The 20,002-nt window shown below is 41.2% G+C and overlaps 1 protein-coding gene across 1 annotated transcript in view; it reads right to left on the minus strand.

Annotated features, from left to right (window-relative positions):
- The window catches only part of Dock11 (dedicator of cytokinesis 11), a 188,596-nt gene that overhangs the window by 84,405 nt on the left and 84,189 nt on the right, over positions 1–20,002 (minus strand). Inside the window, exons 13-22 of the mRNA XM_051141591.1 lie at positions 18,712–18,834; positions 17,336–17,418; positions 14,506–14,628; positions 14,249–14,325; positions 12,324–12,508; positions 12,170–12,235; positions 10,138–10,230; positions 7,435–7,558; positions 763–884; positions 228–314 (exon numbers count right to left, since the gene is read on the minus strand). Of these exons, the coding sequence (XP_050997548.1) occupies positions 228–314; positions 763–884; positions 7,435–7,558; positions 10,138–10,230; positions 12,170–12,235; positions 12,324–12,508; positions 14,249–14,325; positions 14,506–14,628; positions 17,336–17,418; positions 18,712–18,834 (1,083 nt within the window). The remainder of the gene's footprint in view (positions 1–227; positions 315–762; positions 885–7,434; positions 7,559–10,137; positions 10,231–12,169; positions 12,236–12,323; positions 12,509–14,248; positions 14,326–14,505; positions 14,629–17,335; positions 17,419–18,711; positions 18,835–20,002) is intronic.

Here is a 20,002-nt window from a genome sequence, read left to right on the forward strand (position 1 = left end):
GAGATATTTATTTTGAACTGGCACTCCCAATTATTATTTGGGGCCCTTGAGGAAGCTACCTGTCCTGGCTTAGCCTTAGATTTTTGGTGTTTCAAATGGTCATGATAGCCTCTATGTGCCTTTTAGAGTCTAATTTCTCCGAGTGAGCAGGAAATTAAAAACAGTCCAGTTTCATGAGGAAACATATTCCACCATTCAGATTGAGAAATGAAGGTGCTGCCACTTACCTGTGTATAAATGGTTGATTCCAAGTGGCTCTTAATCTTCAACAAAGGCTTTGCACCATCCACCCACTTGATATCCGCATTTGATTGCTGCACATAAAACATGGCCATGAGCATCTCTATTTCAGCAAGTGATACATGAAGAAGCTACAATAACATCAGTGCATTTTAAAAGATTTCAGAAAGGAAGGTATTAGGCTGGCCCAAAAGAAGTACTGGAGAAAAGATGTGCCATTTAGAATAAATGTGTCCTAAATAATTTTAAGACTTCCAATCCTCTTTAGAGTTATACACATTACCACAAAATGAATTACTAAAATAGATGAGTTTTACACTTCATGCCCAAAATCCAGTTTTTACAAGTTAGTGAAACCATCAGTGGTAAACACAGAACAGAAAATTCCCTGCCTCACTTGACTGTAAAGGAGGAGCAGCCTGCAGGCCATACTTTAACGATTTCTGCCCCAAACTACACCAACAGAATTCTACTCTTAAATATAAAACACTATCACTTCCGCAAACATGGATGGCCCCCTACCCTTCTTGATTCTGCATCAGTCACATTCAGGTAGCCTGGGGGAAGATTGGCAGAGACTGGCAGCTGCTGTTCAAGTGTGAAGACTCTTCCATCCTTCAGCAATGGTACCCAGGCGAATCCAACTGCCAAAACAATAAGCAACCATAAGAAGTGAAATCACAAATACAATTAGCTACACAAATGTCTGCACGCTGGGGGAGGGGGCGGGATGGTGATGCTCCCGGGGATCTGTATGTGGGAACCCAGGTGCCAGGCAACTGCGGCACAGAGAAGGAAGAAGGCATTAGGATCATTTCCTACTCCCAGCTTGTCCACTCAAAGTTATTGGCTCTGTTATCTTTGGCAATAAAAATGGGAGCAACATAGCCTTTTCAGTTAAAAGAATTGAGGAGCTGGTTTAAGATAATACATGAAAAAAATACTGAAATGTTTAAAATGTGCCTCGATATCACCATCGAGGGCTGTTTGGGTATGTTTTAGAAGGTTCACATCTTTCTTATCCATCCGTCTACTCAGAGTTTAACGTCTCATGGTTGACAGCATCTCAGACAGCAGTGTGTTCCAAAACTTCTGACAGTAATCCTGGGATATGTGGTAGTATGGAAAATTAAGGTAATAAGTCAAGATTGCAGTCTACATTTGATACAAGGTAGTAAAAGTGTCAATCATTTAGACAGGCAGCGTTTTCCTGACTGGAGGTAGAGGAGGAATGGGGGGAGAATGCAGCTGGGCTACAGTGTTTAAGACTTCAGTCCACTAAGAGATCTCCTGCCACCTCTACATTTCTTAACACTTCTACCCCCAAAGGGGAAATCTTGGCTTTCTATTAGAAAACGTATTATGTTTTGCTATGCTAAGCAGAGCCATCTGTGTTGCTCAAGCTGTATAGTGTCAGTCTTAAAATTATAAAGATTACTCTGGACTTTTGAGTGTTTATAACTCAGCTGTAAAAAAAAAAAAAAAAAAAAGATAAAAGAATAAAAAATCCAAACTTGCTCTTGATGGACTTCTGGCAGATGAGAAGGGCATTTTGCAAATCCACTGCTTTCCAAGTCTTTAAAATTCTCTGCATGAGTGCCTATGCACGTATATGCCTGTGTGTGTTTATACTGTGAAACATAGAAGTCAACACAAATCTGGTTACAATGTTTTTATGTATATGTTTAATTTGGCAAATATGTTTACCCTTAAAAGACAACCAAAACATGGCCTTCACAGATGCTGTATCATGTCCAAAGAGCATCTTCTCTGGGGCAACTTCAAAATTGCTTCCCCCAGACCTCTGCTCTCAGAAAAAGCAGCCAACTGATGTGTGCAGAAGCACTATGAGGAACAACAGTGTCAGGAAGCCCAAGAGGCCTCCGTCCTACACAAAGAGCTACAGCAATTAAGGAATGCTGAGAGTAGAAGAAAGTCTTCCCCAGGGAAAGCACACCAATTGGATATCAAACACGAAATGGGTCAGCCCTGGAGGTATATACATACAAGTAACGTTATACAGACCGAGCGGGTTAAATTTAGGAATGCATATTCATAGACATATATGCATGTAATAACAAAAGGAAAAAAGAGGCCATGAATTTGAAAGAAAGCACAGAAGGGTATACAGGAAGATTTGGAGGGAAGGAATGGAAGGGGAAAATGGTGTAATTATGATCTCAAAGAGAGAAGAAAAAAGAGAGAAAGAAATGACGCTGTTGATGCAGTGAAACTGAAAATTTGACCAATGGGGGACAGGAGGCTTTCAAAGTAGAAACTAGGAAAACATATTTCTTATTTTAGAAATACTTCTCTTTATGGATTTTTTGAGGTATAATCTATACACTGTGTGTGTGTGTGTGTGTGTGTGTGTGTGTGTGTGTGTGTGTGTTTGCAGTTGCTCCATTAACAGAAATTAGAGAAAATTGTCATCACTCCAAAAAGAAACTCGACCGACCTTAGCAAGTCACTTCCTTTTCTCCCTGCCCCTAAAACCTATCAATCTACTTTCTGTCTGCACAGGAGTTGCTCAGGTGACAGTTTTGTACTGTGAGGCATCAGAGCCCGGCCAAGTGTTTCCCATTGATAAGAGTCATAGACAGCCCTTGGAGGCTGTAAAGGTACGCTATCAAGCATGCCATCTGGCTCAAAGGCAAGAAGCCACTTCAAGGCGGACAGTTAAAATTGATGAGTGACATAAAGAACCCCCACCTCATGCTTGGCGGACCATCTTGCCCATTGCTGTCTCTGTCTAAACTTTGGAGGAGGAAACCGCACTTTGTCACTCAGGAGGAGAGTGCTTGCATGTGTCGCTTAGACTTGTGTCTGCTTTCATCTCACCTCTCCAGGCTCCTGCTCTAAACTAACTGCAGTTGCAATGAGACTCCATAATATATTCAGCCCCTCCGCTTATTGGTAGCCCCAAATACATCAGTCCTGAACCTGCCACATGCTCGTGTGCCTTTTCTCTGCAATCGCCTAATTTTGAAACATCAGCGTTTACTCTGAATCATCCATCTGTTAGTCAGCCACTTGCCAGGTACAATATACAGACATCCCTGGGAATCTATAGGAGATTGGTCAAAGATCATCCCAGGGACACTAAAAGTTGTGCATGCTTAATCTACCTATATAAAATGAAATATTTATATGTACCCTACATATACCCTTCTGTATATTTTAAAGGATTCTTTTATTATATATAATATCTTCTGCAATATAAATGCTATTTGTTTTAGTCCACTGATTAGGGGACAAAAACAAGGGGGAGAGCCTATATGCATTTAATAGCAAGGCATTTTTGAGGGGTGGGGGTAGTTCAGAGTCTCTCTATGTAACTCTTGTTGGCCTGAAACTAGCTATGTAGACCAAACTGGCCTCAAAACAACAGAAATCCACCTGCCCCTGCCTCCCAAGTGTTGGGACTAAAAGCATATGCCACCAGGCCCAGATGCAATTTTTAAGAATGGCATTTACAGGGACTGGGGGAAACAGGCAGTTGGTAAAGTGCATGCCACTCAAGCATGGGGTCATGAGTTCAATCCTTAGCACCAACCTTTACAAAACCCAAGTATGAGGATGTCCAATTCCCAGCTCAGGGCAGTGGTGGGAACAGGTGGCTCCCTAGGGCTTGCTGGGCAGCTAGCCTAGCCTACTTGCCAGGTTCCAAGTCAGTGACAGACTCTGTCTCAATAAAAGACTGGGTGGTACCTAAGGAAAGACACTGGAGAGTGTCTTGCGGCCTGCTCGTGCATGTATACATTCATACACACAATGAACATAAACACAAACGCATACAAAATAATGCTTGTAATCCACAGATGGTTGACTATTTTCATAAGGAACTCTCAGGACTTGGAGAGGAGTTGGGGGGGGGGTTCAAGACAGGGTTTCTCTGTGTTATCCTGGGCTGTCTTGGACTCACTCTGTAGAACAGATTAGCCTCGAACTCACAGAGATCTGCCTGCCTCTGCCTCCCTGAGTGCTGGTGAAGGAAACAGCCTACCCTTCTTAAGGACCCCCATTAAGGCCAAAGTCTGGGAAAATGTAAAAGCTAGCCTACCCAGTCCTTCCTTAAGGACCCCCATTAAGGCCAGAGTCTGTAAATCTCCTCTGCTTAAAAAGTCCAGCTTGAACCAAGGACAGCCAGCTTGTATAGGGCCCAGCTTGAATCAAGGACAGACAGCGATATCACTATGTGTGTGGCAGAGTCCAACTTGACTCAAAGACAACAAGTTTGTGTTACAGCTTATGCTTAAAATTTCCACTTGAATGTACTTACCCGTCCCAACTAAGAAAGTTCCTAACGCCCCTGTACTGCTTCAACTAATCACATACTGTAAAATTCATTTCTTTGTCTAAAACCTATAAAAGGCCCATGCCTCTGCTTCTTAGGGTCTCCAACTCGAAAGAGTTGGCAGACCCGGTCAACAAATTCCTATGCGTTTGCATCGACAAAAGACTCTCTCAGTAGGGACTCCAGGAATAGACTAGAGGTCTCTCTAGAGGTCTCAGTCGTTTTTTTTTTTTAAAGATTTATTTATTTTTTATTAATTTATTCTTGTTACAACTCAATGTTTATCCCATCCCTTGTATCCTCCCATTCCTCCCCCCCCATTTTCCCATTATTCCCCTCCCCTATGACTGTTCCTGAGGGGGATTACCTCCTCCTGTATATTCTCATAGGGTATCAAGTCTCTTCTTGGCTACCTGCTGTCCTTCCTCTGAGTGCCACCAGGTCTCCCCCTCTAGGGGACATGGTCAAATGTGAGGCACCAGAGTACGTGAGAAAGTCATATCACGCTCTCCACTCAACTGTGGAGAATATTCTGACCATTGGCTAGATCTGGGAAGGGGTTTAAAGTTTACCTCCTGTATTGTCCTTGGCTGGTGCCTTAGTTTGAGCGGGACCCCTGGGCCCAAATCTGCCTATCATATTGTTCTACTTGTAGATTTCTAGGACCCTCACAGAGTCTTACACAGGGATCACAGGCATGCGCCACTGCACCTGGCTCCACAGAGGGTTTTAACTGAAAAGATTTAAGCCTTACACTTTTCCTTTTTTCTTTTTTTTTTTTTAAAGACAGGATCACACTATAGCACAGGCTAGCATTAAGCTCATGCCAATCCTTCTGCCTCAGACATCTGAGTGCTGCAATTACAGATGTGAGCCTCCACACTTGGATTTGCCGTTTTTTTTTTTTTTTTTTTTTTTTTTGTAATTCTTTTTTATTCTTCTTTTCTGAAATGGTCATAGCATGCCCTCCTCTTTATACAATGTTTTAAATAGGTTCCCCAACTGGTGTCCTTCTGTTCTTCTTCCTTCTTCCTGCTCTAACACTGTCCTTCACTTAGCTTCCTGGCCCATTTTCCTCCAAAACAGCTGATACTGGTGCTAATGGCATTGCAATAGTCCCACACTGCTAATAAAAGAAAGTCAAATGTACAGCCTGGTACTCAAATGCTTCTCAATCTGACATCCTGTGCGTCCCACACAGCTCCCTGGACTTCTAGGTATGTCTACTATGTACAACTATGTATACCCGACTCCATAAAAGCTGTTTCTTCATCCCAGAATGCCCCACCTTCCTGCTGTCACAGCATTACCAAGCACAATCCCATCCTTTTTTGTTTGTTTGTTTATTTGGTTTTTGAGACAGGGTTACTCTGTAGACTAGGCTGGCCTTGAACACACAGAGATGTGCCTGCCTCTGCCTCCCAGAGTGCTGGATTACAGGTGTGTGCCACTGTGCCAGGCCTCAATCCCATCCTTTAAGACTTCATTCAGATACCATGTCCTGAAAGCCTTCCCTGAGTCACAGCCACTTGTCCTTCCAGTAGCCGAGCCACTCACTCTTCCTTGTTCACAGATCATGACTTTCTCGTTGCTCACTATCATCGATCTTAAATTAGAACTGTCTACATAGGACCCATGTCATTAGCCAGATCATGTGCTCAATGAAGATGAGCTTTGGCCTGGTCTGGTTTTCTGTCAACTTGACATAAGATAGAGATCTGGGGGCAGGGAGCAGGGAAGGACCTTCAGTTGTGAAAATGCCTCAGTAAGACTGACCTACAGGCAAGTCCATTAGGCATTTTCTTGATTAATGATTGATAGGGGAGTGTCCAGCCCACTGCCATTCCTGTGCAGGTGGTCCTGAGTTCTGTAAGAGAGCAGGCTGAGCAAGCCATAAGGAGCAAGCTAGTAAGCAGCACCTCTCTGTGGTCTCTGTTTCAGTTCCCACCTCCAGGTTCCTGCTCCGAGTTCTTACCATGACATCCCTTCACAATGGACTACAAGCTGCAAACTGAAATAAACCGTTTCCTCCTCAAGTTGCTTTTGTGGTCGTGGTATTTTATCACAGCAACAGAAACTCTAAGGCAAGCTCTATATTGGAAGTTTTACTACATTCTCCACAGCATCTCCACAGAAAAACAATATCCAAAAATATTTGCTGGATGACTACATCCTGAGGCATGCTGACACTCATAAAGTGACAGTGACACAGGCTATGCTCCCAGTCCTTGGATGTTCTCCTAAAGCTGTCTACCACTGGTTTATTTAAAGCCTTCATGACACAGGACCAGAACTGATGCCTCACTGCCAAAGCTATTCGCTGTCATTAAATCTGTTCTCATTAGCAACAGGCAGTCCCTAGTCTCCCTCCAGCTCACAGATGCCCCTGGATCTGGGCTTATTTTTCTCTTCCTCAAAAAGCGGAACTGGAATTGCTAGGCAATTCTCCATAAAAGAAATAACAACACTGTATTGTAATAGGGTTCTCTTCCCGAGAATAGCATTACTACTTTATGTTGCTTAAAGTAGTTTGGCTGTGTTGATGAGCATTTGCACAAAGATCTTTGATACACGTGGAAGGAAAAAAAATCAACATATAATTTGTCTTTTGTCAATGAACTGTTTTCAGATGAAGCTGCCCAGGCTGGCCTTGAACTCCTGGGTTCTAGTAATCTTCCTCTCTTAGCCTCTAGAGTAGTCGAAACTGCAGATGTACACCAATGTGCTCGGCTTAACAATGGACTGTGTAACTCAGAAATACAATTTTTGGCCAAGGGGTGAAGTAGTCAACAATCTGATGAAAAGATGTCACATCCCAGAGAAAGCATTTATGGATGACCCCGGGTAGGATCCCCAACACCACAACAATCAAACAAATAAATAAGTAGCACGCATACCTGGAGTCTCCACTGTGTCCTGTTTTTTGGTTGTTCCTTTTGTATTGATTTCACAACTTACATGATAAAATGTAAAAAGCAAGTGATGTTTCTGATGCAGGTGAATGGGAAGTTCGATTTTAACCTGAAATGGAAGAGAAATTGCATACAGTATTTTGCTCTGCTTTGTTTGAGCTGTCAGGCTGGACTGTCAAATATGTAGCTCAGTTTCACCATCCACTTCCATAATTCTCCCCAAAGGATAAGCCACGTAGCCAAAGAGTGGATTTCATTTCAATGTACTTGGAATATTTTTCTGGTCAGCTTCAGTTTGACAGCACTATTCTCCTGAGTTGTAGACTTTAATACTTTTGCTGATTTAATTCTTCTTTCTGTATAACTCAATGGATTCTCCCAGCTTCAACTTCATAGCAGGGTTTTCTAAAACACTCGATTAAAACCCATAGCCTCAAGCCCAGGTATGACATGGCCCATTGTGATTCATTTAAAAGGAGCACTGAATTTACCTAAGTGGTTGTTCCTGTGTGCATAGAAAAATAAATGAGCTCTTATTACAAATAATATGTAAATACTCACCAGGGCTTTATGCTACCCACAAACCAAAGTTCATAAAAATTTCTCTTGGGAAAAAAAAGGTAGTTTTATTTTTGAACAGACAAAAAGATGTCACACATGACTCAAAAAGTTAAATTCAAAAGATGCTTACAAAAAATGATCAAGAGATTTCCTAATTATAAACCAATTACATGCTTATCTTTCCTATTAGCAGGTAAGAGACAAATTAAAGATGTAAATGATTTGATAACATGCCCATAGCCATTCAGATAGATGAAAATAACTATTTTCTCTGTTTTGCCTCATCAATATATAGTGAATGAATAAAAAAAGTCTATTATTTTAGACACTCTAAAAATAGCATATGTTCTGTGCACTAGTTGATAATGGCTATAGAGAGGCATATAAGAAACAGTATGTCGATGGACATTTGGTCCAATTATAGTACATGCAAGGCATGGTTGGCAGTACTGTCATCACCGTCTGTTATAGGTATATTTCATTACAGAACATGCCTATTCACAGCATCCAGACCATCTGGGCATCTAATGCTCTACTGCACATAAACATGGACATACTCTCCCCTGGGTAGCAAAACTGCTTCCTCCCCTAGCCTCAAAGAAACCAGGGGAAGTGCATTGAGCAAAGAATGAGTGGGGCCCAAAGCTGGGACATGAGGGTCCATACAAGAGCAGGTGGATCAGGAAAAATCCTGACAGCAGGGGGCAGGTGGTTTCAGACTAAGCCAAGAATGGAGACTTTAGGCAGAACCAGTGGAGCATCTGGCCCAGGATATCCATTCAGGCCACATGCAAAGACTAGGAATCAAAAGCAGCCTGAAAATTTGGATAAGCAAATATACAGAAGCCAGAAGAGGTGTGACAGAGGTATACTGGGCAATACGAAGAGATACAGAGATAGAGAAGCAGCAAGAAAGAGCCAGAGAGAACAGAAGAGGATGGCACAGCACTCCCCATTATATCCATTCCAGTGAGGTGGGCAGGGCAGCCAGTGGGACTGTGACACTCAGTTGTGCAGAGCTCCCCCTCTAGTGCTCCATTTATAGGCAAGCTGCCACTTACCACTCAAAAACAGTATGAGAAGAGAACTGGGTGTGTCTTCAGAAAAGCTATTTTGGATTTAGTTAGTTTGATTTATTTACTTATTTAACTTTGTTTTGAAATGAGCACTTGAGGTATTAAGTTTCAATGTGGCATTTTCTATAGGTCCCCCACCCCCACCTTGTCCCTGTTGCTCCTCTCTTGCCTCCCTCAGCCCTATCCCCCTGGCCTCATTTCTACTTCCTTCGTAGATATTCTCTATTGCCCCTCCCCTCTTTCCTCTTCCTCAACACCTCTTCCTCTCTCCCGGTAAGCTCTTTTCTAGTTTCATAGCCTACACCCACATTTATGTAGTTCATTCATTAGCTAATTTCCAATCCCGGGGTTTGAACGCAGGGCCTCGTGTATACTAGGCAAGTTCTCTACCTGAGAACTTCACCTCTTTTCAGTAAGTTTTTTGAGCTACATTTTCATATAGCCCAAGCTAGCCTCAAGCTGGCTATGTCACTGAGAATGATCCTGAACTTCCGCTTCAGCCTTCCAATCAAATGTTGGGATCACGGGCAAGTAACCATGCTTGGCTTACACTGAACTTTTAATGTTCATTCTGAGATACATCCTCATGAAGTCTTGAACTTTCACTACTCCAGAATAGCCAGGGTTGTAGGTCTACACCACCAAGCCTCGATCTGGACTTCTTATTTAAATGCTGAGGAAATGGGAGAGAGCCCAGAAGAGAAAGTGACTCCCTCATTCAAACAGAGCCAGTCTGATGAAAGTGTGCAGGCCCAGAGTCCCTGTTTGTGATTTGTGTACTATCTTAACTCAGGGAAGCCTTTAAAATTGTGACTAAATCTCTTACTGTCATCATAGGACACCATGAAGGCATAAACACCTCCTTTTGATGTGACATTTTCAATGTTAATGGAACAAAACATTCAGATGAGTGGTTTGAAATTTTAAATAAATACATACATACACACATACATACATACATGAACAAATGAGTGAGTGAATGAATGAATGAATGAATGAATGGAATTAGCAAGCATGGCCTTTTGTAATCACTGAAATCATAGGTCTTTACCTCATCATAGAACTCCGGATTTTGGTTGTGATGTGAGACCACAGCATATGCATTTGTGGTAAAAACAGACCCTGCGGGTTTGCCATAAATGCACTGCAAAAGAAGGAAACAGAATCACCACTCCAAACCTAGTTCTTTAAACAAGGTGCTATAGAACCACATACCTCTAAAGGCAGTGTGAGTAGGGGCGGGGCCAAATCCCATCAGCTGCCCTCCTGAGCCTGGAAGTGCCCAAGCATTTATGCAGTCACTCCAGATACCACGCCAGACAGTGCCTCGCTCAGCCATAAAACACTTTCCAACTTGTGGCCATGGAAGAAATACACTCCCTACTAGCTAACAGTGGAATGCTATATAATATCTTCTCTATTAGGGGACAACTCCTCTCTATAACCTTCTGGCTCTTCATGTGGAGAGCTTGATATGACAGGTGAACCTTAGTGAACAAGGTTTTTCTTTTTGAATGTTTCTTGTTCAGTGTTTATTTAAAGATGTTTAAAAAAAAACAACAGCAACCTAAAACTTTTTTAAAAAATCAAATGTCCATTAAGCTGCAGACAGACAAGCTCACTGTTCTCTTACGTTTTAAGCTTTGTTTGTTTGTTTGAAGCTAGGTTTTACTATGGAGCCCTGGTTGGCCTGGAACTTACTATGCAGACCAGGCTCCTCAACAACTCACAGATATCTGCATGCATCCTGGCCTATGCCTTTCAAGTGCTGGAATTAAAGGTATGCCCAGCTTCTCTTTACCTGTTATAATGTGACACTTTTTAAGGTACACGTTTTTTTCAAAATCATTTCTTCTCGGGCATTAGACATAAGACTTTCTATGGTTGCTTGGAATGCTCCCATTTCAGGACTAACCTGATTTTCTTTTACTTCCATTGGCCCAATAAGCTCAAGGATGAATATAGAGGCAGCATGCCAAGTCACTAACTGCTTCTCTCCTCCTGTGGATTGAGCCTCTAGGCCAGCTACGACATGAAATTGAGACTCCACAAGTACACGGTCAATTCTCCTGAAATACAGCTATCAAGGATTTTTTTTTCAAGAACTGCTGAGAAGTCACCTAAGGGTTTCTAAACTATATCAAAGGATACTGTAGGCAGGAGAGAGAATTGGCTATTCGCATCTCTACTGAAGAGACAAGAGGGAGAAAAACACCACTGCATTTGAGTCAGCTAATCCTTAATTTAATTTAATGTTCTCTTTGGGAACAATTGGGGAACATTGGGGCAATGCAATATTCAACATTTTAGTTGGGAGTACATAGGTATCGTTCTCATCCATTTGGCTGATTTAGATTCAGGTTAGAAGCAAGGAACCAGATACATACTTTGTAATGGTTGCATGGTTTGGGGCTTCTGATCAATGGGATTAAGAGTAAAGGTTTATAATGAAGCCATAAAGGCACTGCACCATGGTAGGTATTTGTGGCTGCACTGCATTCTCCTGAGACTCTGCCTTGTAGCAATCACAGAGCTATTTAGAGGCACTGTTTGGCTAGCCATAGAGCAGAAGTCATGCCGTCCTTTTGTCATCTCAAAAAGCCTGTTCGGGCTTCAAAGGGAAAGGAGTTTAAAGTCTCCTAATAGTAATATTATAAGGTCCCCTGAAGGGAACATTATAAACTATCCAGTCATAAAACATGACCTTGGAGTTGGGCCTTCGAGCAACGCAAAGTCAAGTGGAGCAAATGCCAAAACAGAATAAGGAAACCGTATCCACTTTCCCCTTCTCAAGATGGAACCCAGGACCTTGTGCATGCTAGGCAAGTACTCTACTACAGAGCAGGACCACCACATAGACAACCATCCCTATCCCCAATTTACCCATCATCCCAGCTTTGTAATATAGATCATTTAAAGGAACCCTTTCATTCACATGTAATAATAGGAAATGAAACATTACCTTTGTCACTCTAACACATTTTCTTGTTGCAATTTAAAGACATTAACCTTAAAGCATGACTCCATCAAGTACTAAAATTTTCATCTCTCTGATCTCTTCCCAAAATACACCAGAAACCAACCTTTAGCGCAGATGCATCACTCTCATCAGAATCCCGGAATTCCACACAGACGGCAATGTTCCTAGCCTAAAAGCATCAATCAGGCAAAATTGAGTCTCACAGTGAGCAGATGCTAAAGAGCATTACATGCTCCAAGAATGTATAGCTTCCTTACCTTGGCAAATGATTTCTGGCCGTCATATTTTAATTGCAAGGGATAGACATACAGATGGTTTTTGTAAATAGTGAATGGATAACAGTATTTTGTCATTTCTGGAACAAACTCTTCAACCTCCACAGTAATATTTTGACAATTCTTTTCAAAAGGCTTCAGAGGCACATATGAAGGAGTAATACAATCTATGGTGGGAAAAATAAACAGATGCAGCACATGTAACTTAACAAGCATCAACACAGTCCTGAATTTGTAAAAGATAAAATAAAATACATAAGGATTGTGTTTGCAAAGAACAGTTTCAGAACAGAATTCTTGGTTGGTGACAAAAAGTCAAAGAACTTTAAGAACCCGAAAAGGACACAGCCGAGTGCTGATTTTCATGGGATCCTTTACACCAGAGATGGGTTGCTATTTTATTCTCAACATTGAATGACTTGCCAAATATAACACATCATAATTTTGACAAATTGAAACTCTGCAAAGAACCCCACTGCCTTGTTCCCTCTGGAGGCTGCAATTTTAGCTTTCGCTGCAAGTTTTTATTGGTGTCAAGGAAAGCAATGAGAGTAAATTTATGCTTCCAATTAGCCCATGGCGAGTCACTTTAAAAAAAGTTAAGTTAGTGCAGGTGCAAATTTTCACTAAAGAAATAATGGAAGCTTTTTGAAATTATAGACCTTATGATGTGTTACCAATAATAAAATAAGATCTTACAGTCTCTGGGCAGTTTAACCACACGTGTTCCTGAAGCTGCCACTGTAGTAGAGGCCATGAGCAACATGTAGGGCTATGACACTGTCCTTATTGTAGAACCATGTGGCTGGATGAGGAAGACCCAGGCTATCCTGAGCCTAAGGACACAGCTTTGATTACAGTTGTTTTTTCTGATTACTAAAGCAATGGATGCTAATCATTGAACATCTGGAGGGACAGAATAAGGATTTAACACAGCAATCCATCACTCCACTCTCCACAGATGACTAGTGTGGCCATTTGACTGGTCTCCTGTCTATGCACATTTTACATAGCAAAATGAAAGTTCTATGGTATGGATCCAACTCGATTTTGATTATTTGACATTTTATCTGATATCTCTTTGAACAAATCATAAGCGCCACATTGAAACATTGCACCAAGTTTGATGGCACTCCTGTGACATAACTACTTGAAGCATACTGACAGTTTTGATTGTGTTAGTTTCCAAGTCCCCTTTAATGTAGAGAATGTTGTAAAGAACATCTGTATGCATATGCATAAACTCCTGCCTATATTTTAATTATTTTATTAAAGATGTATTTCATGATTCATTTGTGTGTTTGTATCTGTACAGATGTGTTCAGGTGCCTGCAGAGGTTAGGTTGGCCAATTTACTAAAGCTTGAATTACAAGTGGTTGTGAGCAGCAAAATGTGGGTCCTGGGACTGGGCTATTTCTCTAATCTTCTCAGTGATTCATTTTATGAAAATATAATCTCTTTCATTCTTACATGTTTTTAACTGCACATTAGCTATTGTTCCCTGTGTACAATCAATCCTTTAATGTTTTCTCAATGTACTTAAAATAAAATCTAAGGTGTTACCACAGTCTATACAATTCTCTGTATTCTTTTCTACTCCCATTTCCTGTTCTATTGTTCCCACCACATCCTACCACAGAGGCACACCAACTTCCTCTCTATTCATACAAATCAAGACTGCTTCCATCTCAAGGTCTTTACAATATATAGGATGCCCTCGGTTTGCAATGTATGACCTCGAACATCCTTTGCTTGCTAGCTCCTTCCCTTGTTGATGGGAGCAGCCCTAAGAAATTAAGACACTGGGTAGATCTGCAGTAAACTACTGATAGATACTCAAGCTCCAATTACAATTGTCAGTGTTTTGTTTTGTTTTGTTTGTTTGTTTTTTGCAATACATTCTTACTTGGTAAATCTACAGGAACACATTCCACTGTGATGTTCAGCTGTCCAGGGATAATCTGCAATTTTGTCTTTTCTGGCCTAAGTAGAAAGCAAGAATATTTTAGAGCTAAAAATGATGACTGGTAAATGCATTACTGGAAATCCAATCTCAAAGTTTTAAGTATTCAGTTTTGCCCATATGTAACTCACATTCATTACTTTAAGAAATAAAAAATTCATCCATTCTATGCATTCAGTATAATAAGGTCACACACTTACTTTTTGTATTCGGATAGCAACTTGAGAATGTCTTCATTTGACAGCTTGCTACTGTCTTGCTTATACAAAGGGGAAAATCTCCCATCCAGATCCAGAGAGCCCTGAATATCTTTGAAAATGGGTCTAGAATAGCAATAGAAAAGCTTGTAAAAAAAACAAACTTGGAAGGACCGATAAGTTCAACTAGTACTGATGAAAATGCGAAACTGTAAAAGTGCTGTGGGGTGCTTTGGTGGGCTCTCAGAAACTGAAGCACACACCACCTACTCTACAGCAATGCCATTCTCTTTCTAAGCAGGGATCCACATACTATCTGGATGCTCGCAGCATATTTATCTGCTACAACTCCAAACTGGTAATAAGCCACATACCAATTAACTAGTAAATGAATGAACAAAAATTTGGGGTGGAATGGCATCCAAAATTCTACACAGGAGGGATGAATCTCAAAATTATACTAAGCATAAATACCCAAGGCCAAGAATACACAGTGCAGGATTCCACTTTTATGATGAGGTCGGACAGATAAAATTTTATCTATAGTGATAGTCAGATGGGTGGATGCCTGGATACATAAGGATGCATAAAGGTGGGTAAAGGTGACCGGACAGGGCCTTGAGGAACCTTTCTGGGGAAAAACATTCCTTCTATACCTCATCAATCATGGTTAAAGTGGTCCTTACACTTGTGAACATTTATTAAGGTGGACTCTTAAATGTATATTCCTGAAAGGGATGTATTTTATCATAAAAATGATAAAAATTACATTGGATCCTAAAGATAATTTTATATAATGGATATATATACATATATACATACATACACATATATACATATATATTCATATAATTTTGAGGCTTTCCCTGCCTCCACTTTTGTTTTGTTTTGTTGTTTTTAAGATAGGGTTTCACAAAATAGCCTTGGCTGGTCTAGAACTTGGTGTATAGAGCAGGCTGGCTTCGAACTTACAAAGATCTGCCTGCCTCCCTCTACCTCTTAAGTGCTGGGATCAAAGATGTGTGCGCCACCACACCCAGCCTTGTCTACCATTTTAAGCAGCTATTTTACTGCTAAAATGGAAAGTAATATACAAGGACCTAATGCAACAGAAGTAGCAATAGCCAGAAATCCGATGCTCCTCAGCAGAGCCTGATGCGCACTCTTTAAAGTATTTACTTCTAGTAACAGGCTTATCATATACTTTGAAAATGTCCTGAACAAACCTTAGTAAATTCCTGCTACTGCTGCTGGTGGAAACAATCCAGGAAGGAGAAAATAGCCTACTTCCTCACCAGAACTGGGGGTCAGAGTTTCTCTCTGAAGCTTCCAGAATTAATTGTCTCAACTGGCAACACAGCACCAAGCGGTGTCTGTAACTGTCTGAGAACAGGAGACTGCCACAGCGGTCTGGAATTCCTGCTAAAGTGGCAGCCCATGTCCTGCTTCTACTCTGTCACCTGCTCTACGACTTAGACACGGCTTTCATTTTCTTTTTCCTTTCGTTCTGTGTCTCCATTTCTTCCTCTCAAAGATGGGGCAAGCAATGGTACCTGTCTCTTAAAAATATATACATTAGGCCCAGCGTGAGGGTGCATGCCTGTAACCCCAGCATCCTCAAGTCAGAGGCATAAAGGTTGCTGCAAGGTCAAGGCCAGCCTGGTCTGCTCTAGGCTAAGTAGAGTTTATTCTTTCAAAAAGAATAAACAAACAAAATGTGCATTAAGTACTCAGATCAGCTAGTGTTCTGAACAGAGGTATTCATAATAAACAGTAGGAGCAGCAGCTGGAGACTTTAAGGTAAAGGCATTACAGGCAATCATGTCTATAGTTATAAGCCACATTTGGCCTTCTAGAAGGCTAACTTGCATTAGTTTTTGCCATTTACATATCCTTGGCAACCATTTATTTTACTGGTATGAAAAACAAGGAAAAGTGGTGCCTTATCTATCAGCACGTGAAAGATTTTTAGAGCTTCACCCCAAATGCAATGGTTATACTGACAGAAGAGGTGAGTCACTTCAAATCTCCTACCTTGTGCTATTCCCCAGCGCCCAGAGAACATAACTGATTGAATTATTCAGGACATGGTGCCCTTTCCCAACAACTCCCAGTCAGTTGTACAGACTGTACCATAAACAGGCTGATGAATTTACAGTTCGAAGTGGGGATAAGCAAGACACAGGCTTCAAGTCCTCACTGTCTGTAGATTTGCAAGAATTGGACAAAAGACTTTCATAACATAAGAACCATAGGCAATGCATGCTTCTCAATACTCTATTCCCAAAGGACTGGCTGACTATGTCACCAGGAAACAAGAAAGTCTATTAATTATGAGCTTGCACATCATGACTACATTCTTTGCCATCCAGTTTTTAGTACGTTTTCCAGAATGATGCTGATGGTTTTCAAAGCCATAAACTCAGCCAACTCAGAAAACTGGGCATATTGTACATAATTTGTTACACAATCAAGTTCTCTGGGGGGGGGGAGCCTATCATGTTAGCAGTGAGCTCTGTTAAAATGTAAGATTAAGGAGCGGCCATCAGGTTAATCGAAGCCAAAAGAAATTTCCCTAAAGCAAGACTATCTAAACACAAGAGAGGTTTGGAAAGGGGTCTTGAATGTACAGCAAATTCTTGAAAGAAAGAAAGAAAGAAAGAAAGAAAGAAAGAAAGAAAGAAAGAAAGAAAGAAAGAAGCTTTACATCCGGAGTGTCCCAAGACACAACTGGCCTACCAGAGATGGACCAGTGAATGGCTGGTAAGAACAGTGGTCCCCAACTTCACAGACAACTAAAAATAGAAGGCTCGGGGACTGCATTTACACGAACCTGGCTGCCCAAGCAAAGGGCATTCGGTATTGTCCAAGGCGGCTACACACTTGTTTAGCTGTCCTGTGTACTTTCTGCGCTGTCTATGGTCAGAAAAAAGAAGATGAGTTTAGATTTGTTCAGTCACCGTGGATTCACCCTCAAACTTCCCCCAGATCATCACCACAACACACCAACAATCTGGAAAGAAACGTCTATAAAAAATATCAAATATTAAAATACATTATATCCTTAATACACACAAGGCTAAAGTATTTATTATTTTAAAGTGTGTGTGTGTGTGTGTGTGTGTGTGTGTGTGATGCTATGCTGGAGATCAAATCTACAGCCTAACATTCTACCACTGTGCCAAATACCTATCCAAAAAAGCAATTCCTAAAGGCATGTTGTTTTCTCCTTGACAACTCTTTCTTCATTTAGGAAGACAGACTAAAGAGATGCTGTTTGCACCACAGCCCTCTGCTAGGAACACTTTGGGCACTGTTAGTTAATGTGGATTTCCTTTCAGGCTGCTGGCAGATGCTCATTATTCATGGGGGAAGTTTGTTCTAGATACAGTTGACCTTTCTACTCCCAAGATAAGGCACAAGTGACAAGAGTCAATGCAATTAGTCTCATGTGGGCAGCAGCCGCTGTTTGAACAGGCAATGAGAGATGACAAAGGCGATAAGCTGCCTATAAGGCCTAAATAGGCTGCAGAGCACTGGCTGAATGCTCATCCCTAGGGATGCAAATTGTTAGACGCTTTTGTGTACATTGCAAAGATACCCCCTCCCCTCCCACACACACTATTGGTAATGTCTCCTCAGCATCTTCCACTTGATAAGTATTATTTGAATACAGTAAAATGCAAAATACAACAGATTGATGGCAATAACTGAGGTGTTATGAATGAATTGTTTCACAAACCCTTCTCTTCCCCAGATCTCAGATTTCTCACTTATAATGAGAGAGGACAGGATTCAAGTTTCTAAACAGTCAGGTGTCATGATCTAGAGTTTTGATAATGATAAAAGTGGCCAAATTTTAATGTTGGCATGTAAGAACATTCAGGAAAAAATATAAAAAATGAAAACTCCCCACCATGTAATATGTCAACATATCATGAAAGAAAGGAATAACACAGAATAAGTATGAAGGATGACATGGACCCATGGATAGCAGCCCTGTGAAGTCAATACATTGATAAAGTACTCACTGTCTAGCCTCAACACATCAGAGACAGGAATGGACCAGCTTTCCATAGCAGACAATGTGAAAGATCCTCAGTGAATATAATTTCCCATCAATAAGGTCACTGACAGTGCCTTTTAAGATACCAATAAAAGATAAGTTCTCTACTTAGCAGGAATATTTACCAACGATTTTTAAAATACCTTTATCGGATCTGAGTTTTTGATGTAGGGTTCTGCACAGTGTGTGATATTTCCCTGCAGCACCTTCTCGATTCTCACGACTAGAAAAATTTCAGGATGTGGGTTCGTCACTGAGAAGATTCCCTGTAAGGAGGGGAGGGGAAATGACTTCTGTTAAGATATTTTTATGTAACATACATATGGCTGTTTGGCAACAGATGTCGTGTAGTGTGCAGAGTACAGAATGTTGATATTCAACATAGGATCATATCCAGGATTCTAAGAATAGGTAGAACATTTTTGTTATTTACAGGGCTTTTGCCTTTTTGAGACAGGGTGTAAGTATATAGAGGCCAGGATAGGTTGGAACTCAATGCAATCATCTTGCCTCTGCCACCTGCATGCTGGAGCACTAGAATCCTAGGCCTGTACCACCGTATACAGAGGGCAGTGCTGGCTGGTTGCTACAGATTCCAAAGCTTTCATTGAATGTGTCTTTCCAGATGCAATTCCTATTTTGTAACTACTTTCACCACATTAAGTCCGTGAAGTACAAGTCACAATATGTTGCCAAGCTCCTTCCGCTTGGCTGTTTTGCAAGGGGAGTTCTAAAGACTTAATGAATACAAAACACATTGTTTGGTTTAATTGGCATATACTAAAGATAATCTATGTACCTCCCAAGTAGCTATAAGAACCACGCAATTCACTCACAATTTATACTGCATACAGTGAAGAAGGAAGATTAGACTTCGCTGCTCTAGATGACCAAGAGGTAACTCAAACAGGAGCCACACAAACAGGAGCCCCTGAGTTTGCCAGTCACATAAAGGCAGAAGTCACTTTGCAATCCCAGTGCTGGGGAGGAGACAGGAAAGTAGATATCTGGAGTCCACTGGCCAACCAGTCCAACTGGGTTCACAGTGATGCTGACTCAAAAAAAATAAAGTGGAGGAACTAGAAAGGTGGCTCGTACACCTCTTGCAAAAAGGCCAAGGAAGTCACTTCCCAGCACCCATGTTGGAGGTAGGGCTCATGACCACTTCTACTTCCAGCTCTAGGAACCTAACCCTCTTCTGACCTCCACGGATACTCCCACACCTATTCCTGTATATGCACACATCAGCACACACATGATTTGAAACAACAAAACATATTATTTGTTTGAAAAAAGAAAAAAGAAGTGATTGAGGAAGACACTATTTTTGACCTCTGGCCTCCACAACTGCATGCACACATATGTACACATACCCACATGGACACATACAGGCAATGCACAAACCCCTAAACCATCTTATGGAAAACTCTACAG

The sequence above is a fragment of the Acomys russatus genome, chromosome X (assembly GCF_903995435.1).
Source record: "Acomys russatus chromosome X, mAcoRus1.1, whole genome shotgun sequence".
NCBI lineage: Eukaryota > Metazoa > Chordata > Mammalia > Rodentia > Muridae > Acomys > Acomys russatus.